This window comes from Miniopterus natalensis, chromosome 9 (assembly GCF_054644295.1).
Source record: "Miniopterus natalensis isolate mMinNat1 chromosome 9, mMinNat1.hap1, whole genome shotgun sequence".
Lineage (NCBI taxonomy): Eukaryota > Metazoa > Chordata > Mammalia > Chiroptera > Miniopteridae > Miniopterus > Miniopterus natalensis.
This window is the reverse complement of record NC_142089.1, coordinates 23,009,949-23,027,770: the sequence shown is the minus strand read 5'-3', so window position 1 is coordinate 23,027,770 and position 17,822 is coordinate 23,009,949. Positions and strand designations below refer to the sequence as shown.

General features: G+C 41.9%; 1 protein-coding gene across 3 annotated transcripts in view; it reads left to right on the top strand.

The window, feature by feature from the left end:
• TRIT1 (tRNA isopentenyltransferase 1) overlaps window positions 1-17,540 on the top strand; it is a 32,455-nt gene extending 14,915 nt beyond the window's left edge. The window contains exons 3-12 of one of the 3 annotated variants that reach the window (XM_087820332.1): window positions 1,321-1,417; window positions 2,128-2,267; window positions 4,275-4,417; window positions 6,210-6,321; window positions 6,694-6,806; window positions 7,052-7,129; window positions 9,660-9,769; window positions 10,087-10,204; window positions 12,597-12,793; window positions 13,574-17,540. In XM_087820332.1, the coding sequence (XP_087676458.1) occupies window positions 1,321-1,417; window positions 2,128-2,267; window positions 4,275-4,417; window positions 6,210-6,321; window positions 6,694-6,806; window positions 7,052-7,129; window positions 9,660-9,769; window positions 10,087-10,204; window positions 12,597-12,766 (1,081 nt within the window). In that variant the 3' untranslated portion in view covers window positions 12,767-12,793; window positions 13,574-17,540. Of the gene's footprint in view, window positions 1-1,320; window positions 1,418-2,127; window positions 2,268-4,274; window positions 4,418-6,209; window positions 6,322-6,693; window positions 6,807-7,051; window positions 7,130-9,659; window positions 9,770-10,086; window positions 10,205-12,596; window positions 13,467-13,573 lie in introns of those variants that run through there. The other 2 variants (XM_087820333.1, XM_016205219.2) reach the window with 2 other exon arrangements.
• Window positions 17,541-17,822: the final 282 nt, after the last annotated feature.

The following is a 17,822-nucleotide window of genomic DNA, read 5'->3' as shown; positions in this document are numbered from 1 at the left end:
TAGCCAGTCAGCCTTCTTGTTTAGACCAATGAAGGTACTCCATACTGAGGCCCAGAGAGAACGGTTTTGCCCAGGATCACAGTAGTTTCATGGCTTGTGCAAACAAGTTAAACTTTTTCACTCCGTATCTCCTACCCATTTCCCTCCCTCTTTTCCACTCTCCCCCTCTGGTATCTCACTTGTTTGCCTTCCCTTTTTATTTCCCTTGTTCCCTTTCCTTTTGTTAATTATATTATATGTTTGAAGTTTTATTACAACTACTGTGTAATTATATACTTTCTATACTTAATTTAAGGAGTGGAATATAGAATTTATTTCTTTTAAAAAACCAAATACATAACATTTTTCCTATGTAATCCTTGATTGCTAACATCTTTCCACTCCACCCCAAATTCTTAAAGGTTAGTGGGCTTCTGATAGAAAAGAGGTCATCTATGTCTGTGTCCACAGACTGGCTGGCAAGGGAAAGAAGTGTGTAAATGAGTCTTTGTTTGGGTTGAAAGTCTTTTTATCAATTATCCTCAGAAAGCAAAGCCTTCTTAAAGCAGATAATTATCTGTTCAACAGAGTTCTAAAGAGAAGAATTCTAAGTAGCAGAGATATAAAAACAATAGTGACTGAAGTAGATTATAAATTGAATGCTTACTCAATTGAGAAAGTATTTCAGGCATTGTGGTGGGGACTCATTTGCATTGTCACATTTAATGCTTATAAGAACTCATGAAGATTTTACAGGTGAGAAAACTGAAGCTCAGACAGGTTGAATAACGTGTCCAAGAACTGGAGCTGGTAATTGAAATCTGTCTTTAGAACCAGTGCTTCTCAGTTTATCTAGTGGAGTCTCAAGTGGCTGAAATGTGCACTGCTACCACATAATGGTGAAGGCCGAGTCTAAGAACTACGGCTTAGAGAACCAGTTTGTATTTTGCCTTAGAAAGCAATGGACGTCACCTTGGTGGCTTCCTGAGCAGCTTTCACTTGGTTCTGTGAGAGTCCTTGGATTGTGCTCATTAAGCTGATTTGGAATACCAAGCAAACTTTGAATTTTAGCAGCGAGGTCTGGAAAGTTCTAGAACTAGAATTAATTACAATCATTTATCTGTCTCTGGTTTATGCAAGTCCCTTCAGAACTGATAGGAGATGATTCTGAGAATTCGTGGGAAACTGAAGACTAGTATCAGTTCATCTTGGTTTCTACCCTTTTTCCTCTGCTCTCAGACAATTAATTGAATGTGGTTTCTTGCTAATACCCGCCTTTCTGAGTGAGTCAGGATTCTCTTCTAATGTTAAACATTGTGATGTCTTTCTTAATCTTCACATTGAAGATATATTTGCCCGAGACAAAATTCCTATTGTCGTGGGAGGAACCAATTATTACATTGAGTCTCTGCTCTGGAAAGTTCTTATCAGTGCTAAGGTATGTTTAGTTCACTTATAACTCACTGAGGAAATGGGTTTTTTCTTGCCAGCTTATTTTAGTGGGAAGAAGGTTGACTCTTGCCTATTTCTTATACTCAGCAACTATAATTTTCCTACTTAATATTCTGAAGCAAATGCCACCTCCATAGGTGAAGTGTGCTCCTCCAGGCAGGCCTAAGGGCAGGGGCTGTGTGTGGGAAAAATGCTCCTCTGTGGATTAATTAGCATCCCCTTGTAAGTTAGCAGTGTACTAGTCTGATTCAGCATTTCCTGGCTGTAACAGTCTTATGTGTCAGGGAGATGTCCAATTCTAACCTTTCCTACAGAGATGCTATTGCATAGGTGGGACTTTGCAAACTACAGTGTGCTAGCCATTCTGATTCACTCTTTGGTTACACTTGCTGAGAACACTAGACTCTTCGATGTATTAATATAGACATGCTAGCCCTGGTACCTGTTTGCATTTCTCACAAGGAAGCAGGGTACCTGAATATTTCCCTAGGCATTAAGTCTTTCTTCTTTTTTGTTTGCTACAGCACTACCATGGTGTATTGGAATTTTCTGTTTATGATTTGTCTCACACTGTATGGCAAGACCTGATTCATCTTTATTCTGTATCCCTAACATTTCGCCCAGTGCCTGGCACATAAACTGTGTTGGTGCTTGTTGAATTAAAATTACTTCTAAACCTTCATTTAATAACCCCAGGAGATGAGCACTGAGAAAGAGATTGACTGGAAAGTAGAGCTTGAAAAGGAGGATGGCCATGCACTTCACAAACGCCTAAGCCAGGTGGACCCAGAAATGGCTGCCAAGCTGCACCCACATGACAAGCGCAAAGTGGCCAGGTAAGAAGGCCCAGGCCCGCTGACCCCAGAGTTCCTTTAGAGTTAGAGGGCAGTCAGTTCTTCAGTGTGCCTGGGTGATGAGAGATAGGTTTGGTAATTGTAGTTAGTGGAGATTGATGTCTTACAGCTTAGAAGGTTAGGAGGCCCTGAGTTACTGCTGCAGTCCACCTCCTCCCATAAGTAGTTATACCCTACTTTGTTGTTACATTTAAAATGCATATACAATGCAGTTTTCCCCTGGGGCCTATGTAATCTTGCTTCATTTTCTATTTGATCTTTGCTTGTATAACAGTTTTCATATAAATTTTTCTGGCATGCAGTCGGTTTACATTGTGATTTGGGTTTCATAATTGATTGTGCAATGCTGAGTTCTGCCCCAGCAGCTTTCCCAGTGGGAGGTAGATGTTATAAACTGTCTCATAGACCAGCTCACCTTTACACATGGAGATTTTCTTGAAGGGAAGGGAGAGGTGGTGAATGAATTCATAAGGTCATGTTTTCTCAGGTTGTTTTGAAATTGCAGCCTCATGTGTTGGATGTATTTTTCTGTGTTGGCAGTAATACTATATTTGGCAGGGGGGGGAATCTAACAGAGTACCTACTATGTGGGTGGTTATACAGATTAAATATTATAGCAACTTCTGGTATTGATAGGGATTTTGAAGTGTCCAACTCGAATGTTCTAGATCATGTTACTGAATTTTTTCATTATTGCCCCTCACCCCACCCAGAAGCCATTTTATACTTTTTTTTTCCTAATTGCGCCCCCTTCCTTTTCCACATCAGTGAAGTTTTAATACTGAAGAATAAGCGTTTTGGGGTATGGTTGCCCTTTGGAGGATGACACATCTTATAATAGCTAAGGGGTGTTTTTTTGCCTCCTTGAGGGCAGTATCACCCTGGTGATAACACATATTATAGATAAATGAAGTTTGTACTTTCTAGTATCCAAACATTTTAATAGAAATCTTTCAGAAAATTTTTGGAAAACTTGGGAACTTTATGATGAACATTCATTTTTATATTTTTTTATGATATGACTCTGGAGCTTGGTCTGTTATTCTCTCCTTTTATCAAGTAGTTCGTTCTTACCACCTCTCCTCATATTCTGCTTCTAAACTATTAAGTAATGAGTTTAGAATTGTGTCTTCATATGTGTCAATAGATTCTAAGCAAGAGCTCTAGACTCTCTCTTTAGAGAGAACTGGAGGACTTTTTTCATCTTTGTTTAGTTTGAGCCTGTATTCTAACCTCCAGAAAAGTGAGATAGGTCACTATACATTTTTTCCTCATAGGTCCTTTTTGAATGACCAGTGATAAGAAATGACAAGGGGTCTCTACCCTTGTGTTAGGGTTTCAGGAAGTAGAATTGGGTCAGGAAGGGAAAGATCACTTTCAAGCTGATAAGTTGCAATCGCCCAGAGTGGTAGAGTATAGATTTGGGAGTTAAATTACCTAGTGCTGCATAACATAGCAGATACCAACAGAGTGGATGGTGGCTTAAGAGTAAGTGTGTGAGTTCTTTTCTCAGTGATCTTTGTGCTAGTAGAGTACTGAATTAGTCAGAATTTTAGACATATTTAGAAAGAAAGTTGATGAGCTGGCTATACAACATACTTTTCTGCTGTGGGAAAGGCATTCCAGCGAGACTAGACTTGTTGTCTTGTAACAAAGTGTCCCAAATAAGTTCTTTTACCACTTACCTGAAGTAAGTCCCATTCTCTGTGTGTAGAAGAAACCCATTGTTTCTGAACCTGTTTAACTGATTTCAGAAAAATTGATGTGTGTTTAGAGGAATAGTATTATTTCTTACTTTACCTAAAATTTTCTTTAGGACCCCTTTCTGAGTAGCTATAAAGTTGTAACCTGGACTTTCATATCTTTAGGGGCTTATGCAGTGAAAATGAGAATGAGACATTTTATAATAAATAGCCTTTCTCCTTGAGAATTAATATTTCCTAATAGTTTTTATGGCTTTACTTCCCTGCTTCCCCCCAAATGATTTAGGAGTTTGCAAGTGTTTGAAGAAACGGGAATCTCTCATAGTGAATTTCTTCATCGTCAACATGCAGAAGAAGGTGGTGGTCCACTTGGAGGCCCTCTGAAGTTCCCTAACTCTTGCATACTCTGGCTTCATGCTGATCAGACAGGTAAAAGCCTTTTGATGCCCTGGAGTCCATTCGAGGTAGATTTTATAATAATACATTATTATATATAAAATGCTTGCAACCATGAGTGGCTCATAATAAACACTAAACAAGTGTTAGCTATTAATTTTACTTTCATTACTATTATTTGTTGACTTAGTAAGGCACAGTGCCATTCTCCTAAATGTCTATCTGGAAAGGGAGTAAGGGCAGCCCTGGCACTAGGATAAGATACCAAGGGTAGGATAAGATGGATGGGTGGGATGGAAAAGAGATTGCCATCCAGGGAAGATCCAAAGGAGAAAGCTAAAGAGATGGAAGGCTCCTATGAAGAAGGTTGAAGTGTCAAGCATCCTGCATGGTACTTGGATTTCAGAGGTGAATATGATACAGTGCCTGCTTTTAAGAAGCTCCCCGTCTGGTGGGGCAACAAATAATGATACATATACTACTACATTGTGATAAATGTTGGTCTAGAAAGTGCTGTGGGGCCAAAGAGAAGGGATTTCTCTGCGGGGGAGTCAGGCACCAATCTGTATAGGTAGCCTATGAGCTAGGTCTGGAAAGATGAGATTATTATGAGAATAGGCAGTATAATGGTTTTAAGAGCAGTCTCTGAACCAGAATGTCTGGGATTCAAATTCCTGCCACATCCTCTTCTAGCTTGTGAGTTTTAAGGCAAGTTAGTTACCTTTCTGTGCCCCAATTTTCTCTCCGTAAAATGGAGATAATGTTAATACATATCTCACAGCTTCATTGAAGGTTAGTTGAGTTAATAATACAAAGGGCTCAGAATGTGTCTGACACATCTAGAGTCCACAATAAATGCAAACTTCTTAGGAAGGTAGAAACAAGGGTTAGTATCATTGCAGGCCACAAAATAGCAATGGCAGAAATGAAGAAGATCATGACTGAAATGGTGAAATTTTGTTATTAATTTTAGTTATAAGTTTATAGAAAAAGGTAATGTTTTCCTAATGAAATTTTTTAAAAAGTTTTTTTTAAATTGATTTTTAGAGAGAGGAAGGGAGAGAGGGAGAGAGAAACATTGATGTGATAGCAAAACATCAATCGGCTGCCTCCTGTACGCCCCCTACTGGGGATTGAACCTGAAAGTCAAGCATGTGCCCTGACTGGGAATTGAACCGGCAACCTTTTGGTGCATGGGACAGCACCCAACCAACTGAGCCACACCGGCCAGGGCCATAATGAAATTTTTGTAAATTAAAACATCCTACAATTCAGCATAAAATAATGGTATCTGATCTAAAATAAAGCTTTGTTTGACCACCACATCTGAATGATTGTGACCTCTCTTTCTTTGCTCGTTTGTGTGGCGCAGTAGTTCAGGATACACCAAGGATGGCTTTGGACTAAAGTTCCTCATTCCTGTCCAAGGAGTTATCTGATAGTTCTTAAATGTGAAATAACACAAAGTTAGCATAACAAATGTCATGGAAAAAGTAAGAAGGGTAAACCAGTGGGCTCTCAGCTGCCTCTAAAATAAACAGTGGATATCCATTCCGTATGAGAGTAAGATATTTGTCCTCGTAAGAGGTGCAACTGTATGCTTGCTTTTTATATAAGAAGAAGACGTGTTTCATTTTGGCTATTTTTACTGGAATTGCAGAGTCTTAGTGTGACTAAATATTATATGAATTATTACACAGTCTTTGGACTCTGAACCCTTCCTCCATTTGAACAAATTCTCTTTTTTGTGTAGCCTGTCCATTCATCATGTAAGTGTATAGTACACACCAACAGGCTTGCTGGTGATGAGCTAATTTGATTCAAGTTCTAGATAAGCGTTTGGATAAGCGGGTGGATGACATGCTCGCTGCTGGGCTCTTGGATGAACTGAGAGATTTTCACAGACGCTATAATCAGAAGAAAGTTGCAGAAAGTAGGTGAGGATTTGACTTACTACTTTAACCTACTCTCCATCCCTTCCTTATGGTCAAAAGACTATAAACATAATATTGGCTTTGGGTCTTTTTGTTTGTTAGCCTTTGTCCTTGGCAAGGTTTGTTGGAAGGAGGTTTGGTGTAGTTGTTACAGTTGCAATTTTCTAATCTGCCAAGCATTCTCAGGAGTTAATTTTCAAGGGAAGTAACTTGGCAGCTGGTGGGGGTGGTGGAGGAAGGAGTTTAGAGAGGCAATAACTGCTAAGGATCTCAATTTCCTCATCTAAGGGATGAAATGACTCAGCTAGATCATCTCCAAGGCCCTGCTAGCTCTCAGATGTAATGGCTCATCTGCTGATGCTCTCCTGTTCCCAGCCAGGACTATCAACATGGTATCTTCCAATCAATTGGCTTCAAGGAATTTCACGAGTACCTGATCACTGAGGGAAAATGCACACCAGAGACTAGTAACCAGCTCCTAAAGAAAGGTGTGAATTTCTCCATCGAACCTAGCCTTGGACATCCTTGGGTGACAGAGTTCCCTGCTGATATGGTTGGAGAAAGAACTGAAGCTAGAAGAGTCCCAAATGACCTGCAGCTCACAATTAAGATTTTTGTGTACCAAGTGTCCACCAGTGTGCTGCTGTGACTAATTTTCTGCTGGGCTGGGTGGGCCTGCCTTTTGTCAGGGTGAAAAGTACTTAGAGGTTCTTCTATGTACTTTATCTTTCAGGTATTGAGGCTCTGAAACAAGTGACTAAGAGATATGCCCGGAAGCAAAACCGATGGGTTAAAAATCGTTTTTTGAGCAGTAAGTCTCATGGTTTTCCTTATCCCTGTGGCTGTTTTCAATAGAATATAGATGTCCTCAGCTCACCCAGAAAATGAACTTTAGTTTCTGGACCTGTTCTAAGAATGGTGACCTTACCTGGGTGGGTGTCTATTGCATAAATGATTGCCCTGGGATATTTTTTTGTGATCTCTCAGAAAACAAATCTTTGCAGTGAGGAAGGAATCTGCCTTATGCCTTGAACACATGCATGCTGGCTGCGAACTGGTAAGAGCAAAATAGCAACCTCTTAGCAGAATTGGTGCTCAGGGTTGATTTTCGTTTCTAATTTTGAAGAGCATTCCCATTTCTATAGGAAGGCTTTCCTAGTTGAAATGGTTCTTGGGCCAGATGAGCAGTATAAAAAGACAGAACCTTCACCAGTAGTGCTTTGTGTTCAGATATGTGGTACTTCAAACTGCTTCACCTTTAATTTTAGTTGGATGGCACTTTTTGTTTTTTGTTTTTGTTTATCCTCACCTGAGGGTATTTTTTCCATTAATTTTTTAGAGGGAGTGGGAGGGGGGGAGAGAGAGAAAGAAAGAGAAACATTGCTAGGAGAGAGACACATTGACTGGTTGCCTCCTGCCTACACCCCAACCAGGGCTGAGGATCGAACCTGCAACCCAGGTACATGCCCTTGACCGGAAATCAAACCCCAGACCCTTTGGTGCGCTCCCCGACGCTCTAACCACTGAGAACACCGGCCAGGGCTGGGTAGCACTTTTAAGGAAAATCTCACTCATTTGATCCTTGGCACTAAATTTGGTGCTATATGTAAATTATCGAGCCTTCAAGGTCAATGTTATTTTTTTCTTTTTGCAGATGAGGAAATGGAGGCTTAGACAGGTTCAGTCACTTACTAGAAACCCCCTCGCTATTCAGCAGTAGAGTATTGAATCCAGGCCTCACTCTGAAGCCCACACTCTGCTTTCCACCGTTCTTGTTTCCTTTAGCCATAACTTTAGCTAGACAGCATTAGTGTTGGCCTCAGGTAAGAAACTGTGTGCTTATTAAGAGATTAAGCATAAGTGGAAACCCCAGTTTTATCTTGTGGGTACTTTTAAAATATGCTTCTGAATCATCCCATTTACCTTTTACTTCTGCTTTCAGTTACAAATAAGGACAGCAGTGGCCCTCCACCCCTGCTTCTCAGTGCCTCTGAACATACACACCTTGATTCACGTCGTTTACCGCAGATTGCTGAAGTTCTCTCCTGGCTCTCAGTCTCTCACGGAGCTCTCCGTTGTTGTTCTGGTGCCAAGAGGCTCTTTACACTTTCTTCTACTTAACCTGCTTTCTCTGCAGGTCCTGTTAGATAGAGGAAGTCTGAGTCAGCTGAAATGGAAGTTACTATGAATTTCTAATGCAGCTTCTCTTCTCCCCAGGGCTACAATTAGTCTGTAACAAAAGATGGTTTTTGTAATGATTTGGAACTTTCTTCTGTGGTAAAGCCACAGTTAACCCCCCCATCTCTGAGTCAGGCGGGGTTGATGGCACAGCGCATCATATGCCCATTCCTCATTCATGCATATGCCGGCACAGTCCTGGTGCTAGTGTGAAAGGCACAGCTGCCCTGTAAATCAGGAGCTGTGTGTGATTGGCCAGGGCTGGTCTGCTGGGATATGGTTCTGGCAAGGAGCCAGAGGGACTTCCCCACCCCAGCTTGGCCTTGGACTCAAGCCAGGAATAGCAGCTGGGAGCCGAGAACTTGTTGAAAGGTGCTTAGACAGGGCACAGAAGCCCAACAAAGGACTTCGAGGGGAAAGGAAAATATAGAGTGGCCTGGAAACAGGTGCAGAGCTTAGCCAAGACCAGGTGTTCTGTGGATGCTGCCTGCACCCTCCCAGTCTCACCTTTCCGTGTGGTGGCAGGTGCAGCCTAGTCCACTTTAAGAAGAATCTTATTTGTGGTTGGCACAATCAAAAGGCTAGCACCTGCTAGCCGTTGGCATCCTGAGGACTTTGATGTTTTTGTCCATGGGACAATGCTCTTTGCTTTTAGGCAACTGACTTAACCTAGCTGTGGAAGGCAATTTAGTGTTTCTATAGACTGGGGAAGCTACCAGCAGAGACCATACATGGTTGGCTTAGATGGATGAAATACCTATAGCTTGTACTTTTGGCTACCTCCAGTCTTATCCCCACTCAAAAGTACTTCAAGCTATTAGTTTATTTCCTGCTATGGCGTGCACTGTCTTTATATTATAGGCCACACTGTGGTCATTAAAGCTGTTACTCTATATTGTTTTCCTGACTGATTTGGAATATCCTATACTCCAGACTCTGGGTTATATAGCTAGACTTGTTGGCTGCAGACCAGTCAACCTTCTAGGTCTTTCTTGGACTGTATGTAGCTGTTTTGTTCATGTTTCTGGTTAGAATGAATGGCATGGTAAGGATGTTAATTCCTTTGGCCTCCATGTTTCCCTTGAGGATTTTGAAATCCTAGAAGCAGAATAGATTAGATCTTGGAAGCTGACCTCTCACAGCTTTTTCTTTGTCATCTTTAGGACCTGGTCCCAGTGTCCCCCCAATATATGGCTTAGAAGTATCTGATATCTCGAAGTGGGAGGAGTCTGTTCTTGAACCTGCACTTGAAATTGTGCAAAGTTTCATCCAGGTGATTATTAATCATGGTACCGTATTGTCTGCTTTTCAAACAGCCTTCCTTCGCTAACACCTTTGTTGCTATGTCGGGAACCAAGGCTTCTTTTCTGCGGAAACAGAGCAGAAGGGCTGGCTGCTTTTAGATCTCTGGAGGCTGTGTTTATACTTTCACATTCAGAAAGGTTGTTACTAAAACCTGTTCACAGCCCACCTGCTCTCTGGGATGAGAAAAAGGAATCTTGAGACAATCCCACTCTCCTTAATATCAGAGAATGATATCCAGATCTCTGAATTGAATGCTTCTCCTCCATCCCCCCTTTGCTATTTCAGGGCCGTAAGCCTGCTGCCGCTCCAGTAAAAATGCCATGCAATGAAACTGAGAACAAGAGAAGTTATCACATGTGTGACCTGTGTGGTCGAATCATCATTGGGGACCGTGAATGGGCAGGTAGAGTCTGGGGAAAGGCACAGAGAAATCTGCAAGGGTGGGTCACATCGACTTCATGAATTTCAAGGTCTTTGCTAGGTTGAATGCTGGAGTCTGCGTATTCGTAAAGGGAGGGCAGGATTCCTCTGAGAGCTTATACTCAAATTTCATGGATGCCTTCCCAAGTTGGACAGTTATCTCTATTCTGAATTTCAAAGGAAGATCATATGCCCTCTAGCTTCAGCTAGGGTAGGTACTTTATACTGTTAACTTTCCGGGGCTCCTTTGACTTTTGTGATCCTGCCTTATAGGAGTTCCTTGGCCTTTCATGTTTAGATGTCAGTTGGGTGAGGTAGGATTGAAAGGGAAGCCAGGTAACTCACCCAAGAGACCAAAGAAGCAGCAAAGGCCGGGAGGGAGCAGGAAGTGCAGTTCCTCTTCCTGATTACATTCTTCAGAAGTGGTGTCTCTTCAGTCATTTTCAAGGTAATATGTTGAACTCGTGGTGGTTGCTAAAACTAATGAAAAGTGTCAAGGGAAACTTAACATTCACCCTAGCATAGTGTGAACGCATGGCTATCAGTCACGTATAAGAAGGTGGTTACAGGTATTACCTTCTTTATAAGGTACTTCCGACCAACCGAGGGTCAGCCCTGCATGTAGGCTCTGTTTCTGTTTTAGAGCCTGGATCTGCCTCGGCCACAGAGTCACCCTGCACTCCCTCTTGGATTTCTATAGTCCAGTCAAAGCAATGGCCTCAGGCTCCAAGCCTTGCATTTACATTGCATTTAGAAACTTGTTTAAGGTTCGCTCCTTTTATGCACAATCGAGCTACCTAGTGGCTGAATCCTTCTATTCAGAATACTGCTTTGCATTGGATTCTCTGAGAAGTAGGTTTTTCTCCCCATACCAACCAGTAGAATGATTAGTTCTATTAACTGGTGACTCTGGCAAAATGAACTCCATTGTCAGAGACTGGGGACGACTGCCATTGCCCAAGCAGGAGAAGAAGCCTCGATTGTCATTGGTTTATAATGATGAAAGGGGAAGAGAGAGTGTCTGATTGTTTTTTCTAAAGGAAACTTAGTGGTTCGATTTGTCCAGTGTCCTTCAGGGATAGCCTTAGAGAAGCAACATTTGTGAGCCTTTGTGAGCTTAGCTTCTGTAAGCCCTTCTATGGTGCCATCTGTCAAGTCCTCGCTCCTGTCTCCTGCTGCCATGGAGAACCAGTCCAGAGCCCCCTCCCCCCTTTTCTTTTTGCCTTAGGCTCTAGCTGGAGAACAAAGCTGACTTTTTTCCCCCAAGTAAACTTTTCTTTGACTTGTAACCTCTTCCTTATTTTTGCTTCTAAACCCTTAAAAATGATGGTTTAAATATGTAGAAAATGGGATTTAACCTAGTTGTGTATTTCTTTAGGTGTTCCCAAATAAGATTTCCTTGAAAAAGAACAGGCTAGTGAAAAGGGAGCTTGTGTGAGTTAGTCAGAGGGAGGGAACTATCTTTGGAGTGAGAGGTCAGAACTTGCTATCAGGCAACAGTAGCTTTACTGCTTCTGTGGACCCTCAGAAGGGATGTTAGAGAAGAAGGTTTCTCGTTATCTGCCCGGAGCATTGTGTGTCTGCATAATGTGAGCCTTGTGGGTTAGTCATTCAGATGGCTTATCTTACTCAGGCAAGAGGGATGTCAGAGCAGGAGGGCAACCTGTGGAACAGCAAAGAAGTGGGAAGGACATCCCTGGGTGGTGCAGGCCTATGAGCAGGGCAGGGCAGCTGGCAACTGTCCTGCAATACAGATAAGGATTCGGATTTGTACCTTTTTAGTCGTGTGAGTTGAAATGTATCTGTAATAGGAAGCGCCATTCTGGAAAATTGGGCCTCTCTTTGGGCTATAGGTAAGCTGAGGAGCTCGCCTGCTGTGTGGCCTTGGACACAATGTAAGATCTCTGCGAAGTTCAGTTCCCTCCTGTATAAAATGAGCTGTGTAGTACTATCTGCAAGACTGTTGGGAGGTGCTTTAGCACCTAGCAGGGTGCACTTGATACTTGGTAGCTCGCTCTAGTTTGCTAGCTAGCTGGCCATATAACTTACTCCTTTAAGATTGCTAAGCAGCTATACCAGTACATGTGTTGATCCTGTTATTGTTAAAGAGAAGGGTTACATTGTTAATTTTATGTGCTTCTAGGATTAATTCTGGAAAATCCTAATGAGTGGTTTTTTTTTTAATGTTTTTTTTTTTTAATTTTATTATTGTTTAAAATATTACAGATGTCCCTTTTTCTCCCCAATGACCCATTCCACCCCGTTCCTTCCCTCTCCCCAATCCCTCTCCCCACCATTGTCCATGTCCTTGGGTTGTGTATATATGCCTAATGAGTTTTTTATATGTTTTTTTCGTTGTTGTTGTTTTGTTTTAGCACATATGAAATCCAAATCCCACTTGCACCATCTGAAGAAAAGAAGAAGATTGGACTCTGATGCCTTCACCACCATAGAAAGTCAGAGTGTTTCTCCAGGCCGTGACAAAGAGCTTAAAGAGAAGGGATCCCCAGGGTGGAATGATGAAGAGCTGAAACCCAGTGTTTAAGAGACATGTCCAGTGGCCTTTGCAAAGGTGTTGGGATCCAGTTTAAGAGGGAGGGTTATGTCTGTTCCAGTCTGGGTGGGGGAGTGCTATACAGAAAGCTCCCACCATTTTCTTTCATTTAATGGTGTGGTTTTTAAAGTGTCATGTTGCCTGACATAGAAACAGCAGGTCTTGTCAGCTCCTGTGTGGCTAATGTGTCTGGCAATGATGAGTTCAGGAAGGGATTTTTTCCTATTAACCTTAAAGGTTCTATTTTTAAAAGGCACAGATTGCACTTTTTTACACTTGAGGACCTTTTTTGTGATGAATACCTGGATTCACTATATCCTTTAAAAAAGAAGTTTTATGTCTCAGACTTGGGCTAAAAATACCTAATTTCCAGACATTTTTATAGATGACTGAAGTATTGTGAACCCCACAAATCAGGAGTTCTGGATTTGAGTGAATGGCAGGAAAGGACTGGCCCCAGTGAGATGATTAAGTGAACCAAATCAGTTCTTAGAATTCCATAGAGCAGAGAATCAGACCAAGATGGCTGTGACATGGGATTTGAAAAACTAAAGACTTGGACATTTGTTGAGGTCTTCCTGTGTGAAATTACTATGACTACTGTCTTTGTATTGAGTTAGTAATCTACATTTCTAATGAAAGTTAAATAAAGGAAAAGTTTGCAAGAGCCTTTTTAGGCCTTGAAAAGATATATATGTCCATGTCTAGTTTATACACAAAATGCTTTGTTATCAACAGATGGCTTTTTTTCATATTTGATGTTCTTCATATAATCACGCTGTCTGTTCATTTTATTAGAGATTTAAGTTATCTCCAGTTGAAGCTCTCTTTCTGGAATGACCTGAGCTGCCAACAACGTTAAGTATATGTATATGCATATAACATAAAGTCAAGCATTTTTAAGTTTATAATTCAGCAATATTAATTGCATTCTCAATGTTGTGCAACCATCACCACTATTTCCAGAACATTTTCATCACCCCAAACAGAAACTCTGTACCCATTAAGCAGTAATTCCCCTCTCAAGTAATATTATTTTGTTCAGAGTCTACTATATGAGACGCCCTGAACTAGGCAAGAGGGAATACAGAGATAAAATGAGATGTAGTTCTTGCTTTCAGGGAGCTTATAAATATCGTATATATACACAGACAACCCACCTAGGTAAGACTATCAAAGGCCATAAGAGCTGTGTGGAATTTCACTTTGGAGGGAAGGGGAAGGGATCATGGAAGAAGGAGCACTTCTGCTGGACCTTAAAAAGCAATCCTTGGTAAATGTATTGTTAGCTGTGCATACAGAGAGAAGGTAAAGAGAAAGAACTATCAAACTTGCCTTACTCTCCTTCTTTTTCTTCTAACATTTAAAAAAAGGTTTTTTACCAGATTTTTTTAATACAGTTCAGAAATCAAAATGATATAAAAAGACATTGAGAAATTTCACTCCAACCTCCATGCCCTTCTCCCACCATAGATAATCATTTACTAATTTCTTACATATCTGAAGAGTTTTAAAGCAAAACCAAATACAAATGTATATATTTTTAATTTTTCCCTTGCCCAAAAGTTAGCATATAGCACATACTGTCTCCATCTGTCACCTTACCTATTGGCAGTACCTGGGTATGCATTGATTTCTCCTGCCACCTCTGTCAGTTCTCCTGTTTTTGGCCTTGACCACCATCCTAGGGTCTCCCAATATAGTCACCTTTGTATACTGAATTTTATTCAGATGCCAGGGTTTAGGCCAAAATCAGCCTGTGAGGAATTCTCAAGCTATTGCCAGCCCCTTCATTCAGCCAGCAAATATTTTAGAACTTATGTGCCATGTGCTGTGCTAGACTCTGGGAGTACAATGGTGATCAAAAAAGTCCACATTAATCAAATAATTACAGAATTACAGCTGTGATGTGGGCTGCAAAGGCAATGTGAGGACGTGCCTCACGTTGGTGTGCGGGAGTGCGTGCGTGTGTTGGGGGAGGCTTGTGTCGAGGCTGCTGATGTGGCACGGCATGATGGTGGGGCGGGAGTCGGGGCCAGGGCTGCAAGTGTGGTACCATGTGACCTGGGTTTCGCAACTTGACTTCCTTGGCTTCTCCCTCTTTCCCCAGTCTGTGGGGTGTCCTGGGCCCCTTGATTTTTATTGAGCTTTACCTTCCCTTTAACTGGTTTGAATCTCAAGAATTTCTTTGGTCAAAGATGAAATTAGGCCTGGCAGGTGTGGCTCAGTGGTTGAGCATCGACCTGTGATCAAGGAGATCGCTGTTTGATTCCTGGTCAGGGCATATGCCCGGGTTGCGGGCTCGATCCCCAGTAGGGGGCGTGCAGGAGGCAGCCGATCAGTGACTGTCATCATTGATGTTTCCATCTCCCCCTCTCCCTTCCTCTCTCTGAAATCAATAAAGATATATTAAAAAACAAAAGATAAAATTAGCATTCTATCCACCCCATGTTGTTCTTTACATTAAACGGTATAATTTTCCCAATCAGTGTATTAACTACTTCAGTAGCTAATGGGGTGGGAAGCCCCATCTTCCCACTGGAGTGGAGATGTAACTTACTGTGAATCAAGCAGGACCGACACTATATCCATTCCCTTCTCACTCAGCCCTGGGAGGGAGATGCTCTTTCTAGTCCTGTTAACCAGTGGGGAAAACAGGCTCAGCAAAGGAGTGCAGCTAGTCAGTGGCAGAGCTGGCATGGACGGGAAGCGGGCAGACTTTAGTCAGGCTGTTGAGCACTGTGTTGAGCTGGCTGTTGTTAGGGGGGAACCTTAGTCTTTCTGAAAGGCTCTTCAGTCAAGTTGCTAAATGTGTTTTAAAGCTTTTAAAAAGTTTCAGTGGACAAGCAGGAAAAACTAGTTTTAATAATCCTGCCTCAAAAAGCCTTTAATCCTTCCATCTGAAATACCTGAAGCAGCAACTTCCCATTCAGCTCATTGCCATCTCGCTGCGGTTTGCACCCTTTCCATCTCATGGCACATAAACTACTGAAATTCTGCACACACCAAAAAACAGGGTTTTGCCAGCCTGACCCAAAAAATAGGTGTAATTTTGATTCATTCGTACCAGACGGCTATTGTTGTGATAGCTGTTGTCATTTTTTTATTTGACAGACTAGGGGAAAGATTAATGCCTCTGACTAAATAGGTGTTGCATGTTTTAAAAATTCTCATGGCACAGCAGTGTGCCAGCTGCAACATACCAGTTGAAAATTGCTGCCATTGGCAGTTGGAAATCAGGAATTTCTTGAAAGAAAAAAACTAGTGCCTAATACTAAGGAGTATCTACCAAATTTAAGGCACGGTGACTGTGTCCAGTGTCCCTGTTCTTAGGAATTGTAAATTCAGCAAGATGGAATTTCTCCACCAGCAGCAGAGAGCCTGGGGAAGGCCAGACACTAGAAATCTGCCCGGGGCCCTGGTCTGAGGCAGTGCCCTGAGGTAGGCTTTCCCTTCTCTGTCTGCCCCTCTGAATGACTTTGCTGTTGAGTGTATGGAAGTAAAACAGTTCTTTTTAGTGATTGTCATAAATGTAGAGATGGAAGGAGCCATATCACCTTGTACAGATGGGGAGACTGAGGCCCAAAACAAGAATGTTCCGCAGCCACAGAGCAAGTTGTGGCAAAGCCAGGACAGACCTCTCACCCAATAACTGAATCTCAGCAAATCTCATCTGAGAGTGGGGAAGGACCACAGGGACCAGCTTCGGGCTGTGTGCTCAGCCTGGAGTGAGGAGGAGGAATGCCATCTCGTGCCATCTGGCCTGAGCTAATCCCCAGGTGAGCCCAGGTACCCAGAGTCTCCAGTCATAGCAGTGCTGTCTGAATGGCTTGGGTAATTAATTCTACCACCCAGCAAGCTATTAGGTCCACCTACCTCAGTCAGTAAAATCTTTTTCCCCAGTTTTATTGAGATGAAATTGACATAAAGTAAAAATCTTGACTAGACTTTGGATACTTCTTACCAGTTCAGACAATGCAGTTCTAAGCAGTTAGGAAATACTTTGAAAAGAACTCTGGATTCTTAGTCTTTAGGATACTTTGCTTGATTTTTAGGGCTAAGCAAGAGAACAGTTGATCTGTAGGCACATGGTTTGATCCTTTGTAGCTCTCAGTCATTATTTGTATTCTCAGCCTCAGTTCCACATTCTAAAAAGGTAATTTTTCTGCTTAAAACACAGCACAACATTAAAAACAAAACAAAAACAACACTCACTAGAAGCAAGCTTTTATAAATGTAGGAAACTTTCTGTATATCCCCAGCATCTAGAAAGTGGAATATTTGTTGAATTAATTGTATGAAAGCATAAAACTTAAGTAGGTCTCTTCATAAATGATCCGTTTCAATTGTTAAATAGCCTTTAACCAGATGAAGAAATCTTGGGATAGTAGCCACAGGAAGGAATTTCATTATTTGATTATCACATACTTGGGAGGTTAGGGCTGTTTTCTAAAAAGATGGTTAACTGGTCATTTGTAAAGCTGTTCTGAATACGCACAAAGGAAGTTGCACGGTTGTATTAGGGTAAAAAGCTAAGCTGCTGTAACAGACTCAACAATACAGTGGCTTAAAGAACAAAGAAGTTTGTTTCTTACCTAACAACTCTGAGGGGAGTTAACATTTCTGAAGTGAGTTCAGGTCAGTGGGGCAGCTCTGCTCCAAGCGGTCATTCAGGGACACGGGTTCCTTATATCATGTCTCCCCAGTCTCTTGGGGGCATTGTCATAACCTGCACGGTTGAAGCTGGGTCATCACTGGTTCCAGCCAGTGGGAAGGGGACAGAGCATGGAGGAGGCACACCTGGTGTCTTATGGCCTATAACCTCCAGTGGTGAGGGTATTTCTGCTCACTTCCCGTTGGCAAGAATTTAGTCAGATGGCCATACCTACCTGCAAAGGAGGCTGAGAAATGTAGTCTAGCCATGTGCCAAGAAAGAATGGGAGAACAGAGTTTGGTGGGCAACTTGCTGTCTCCTCTAAATTAGTAACGTGGAAAGAGCACCAAGTTCCAGGCTGCTTTAACTAATTAGCTCCGATAGCTCGCTAGG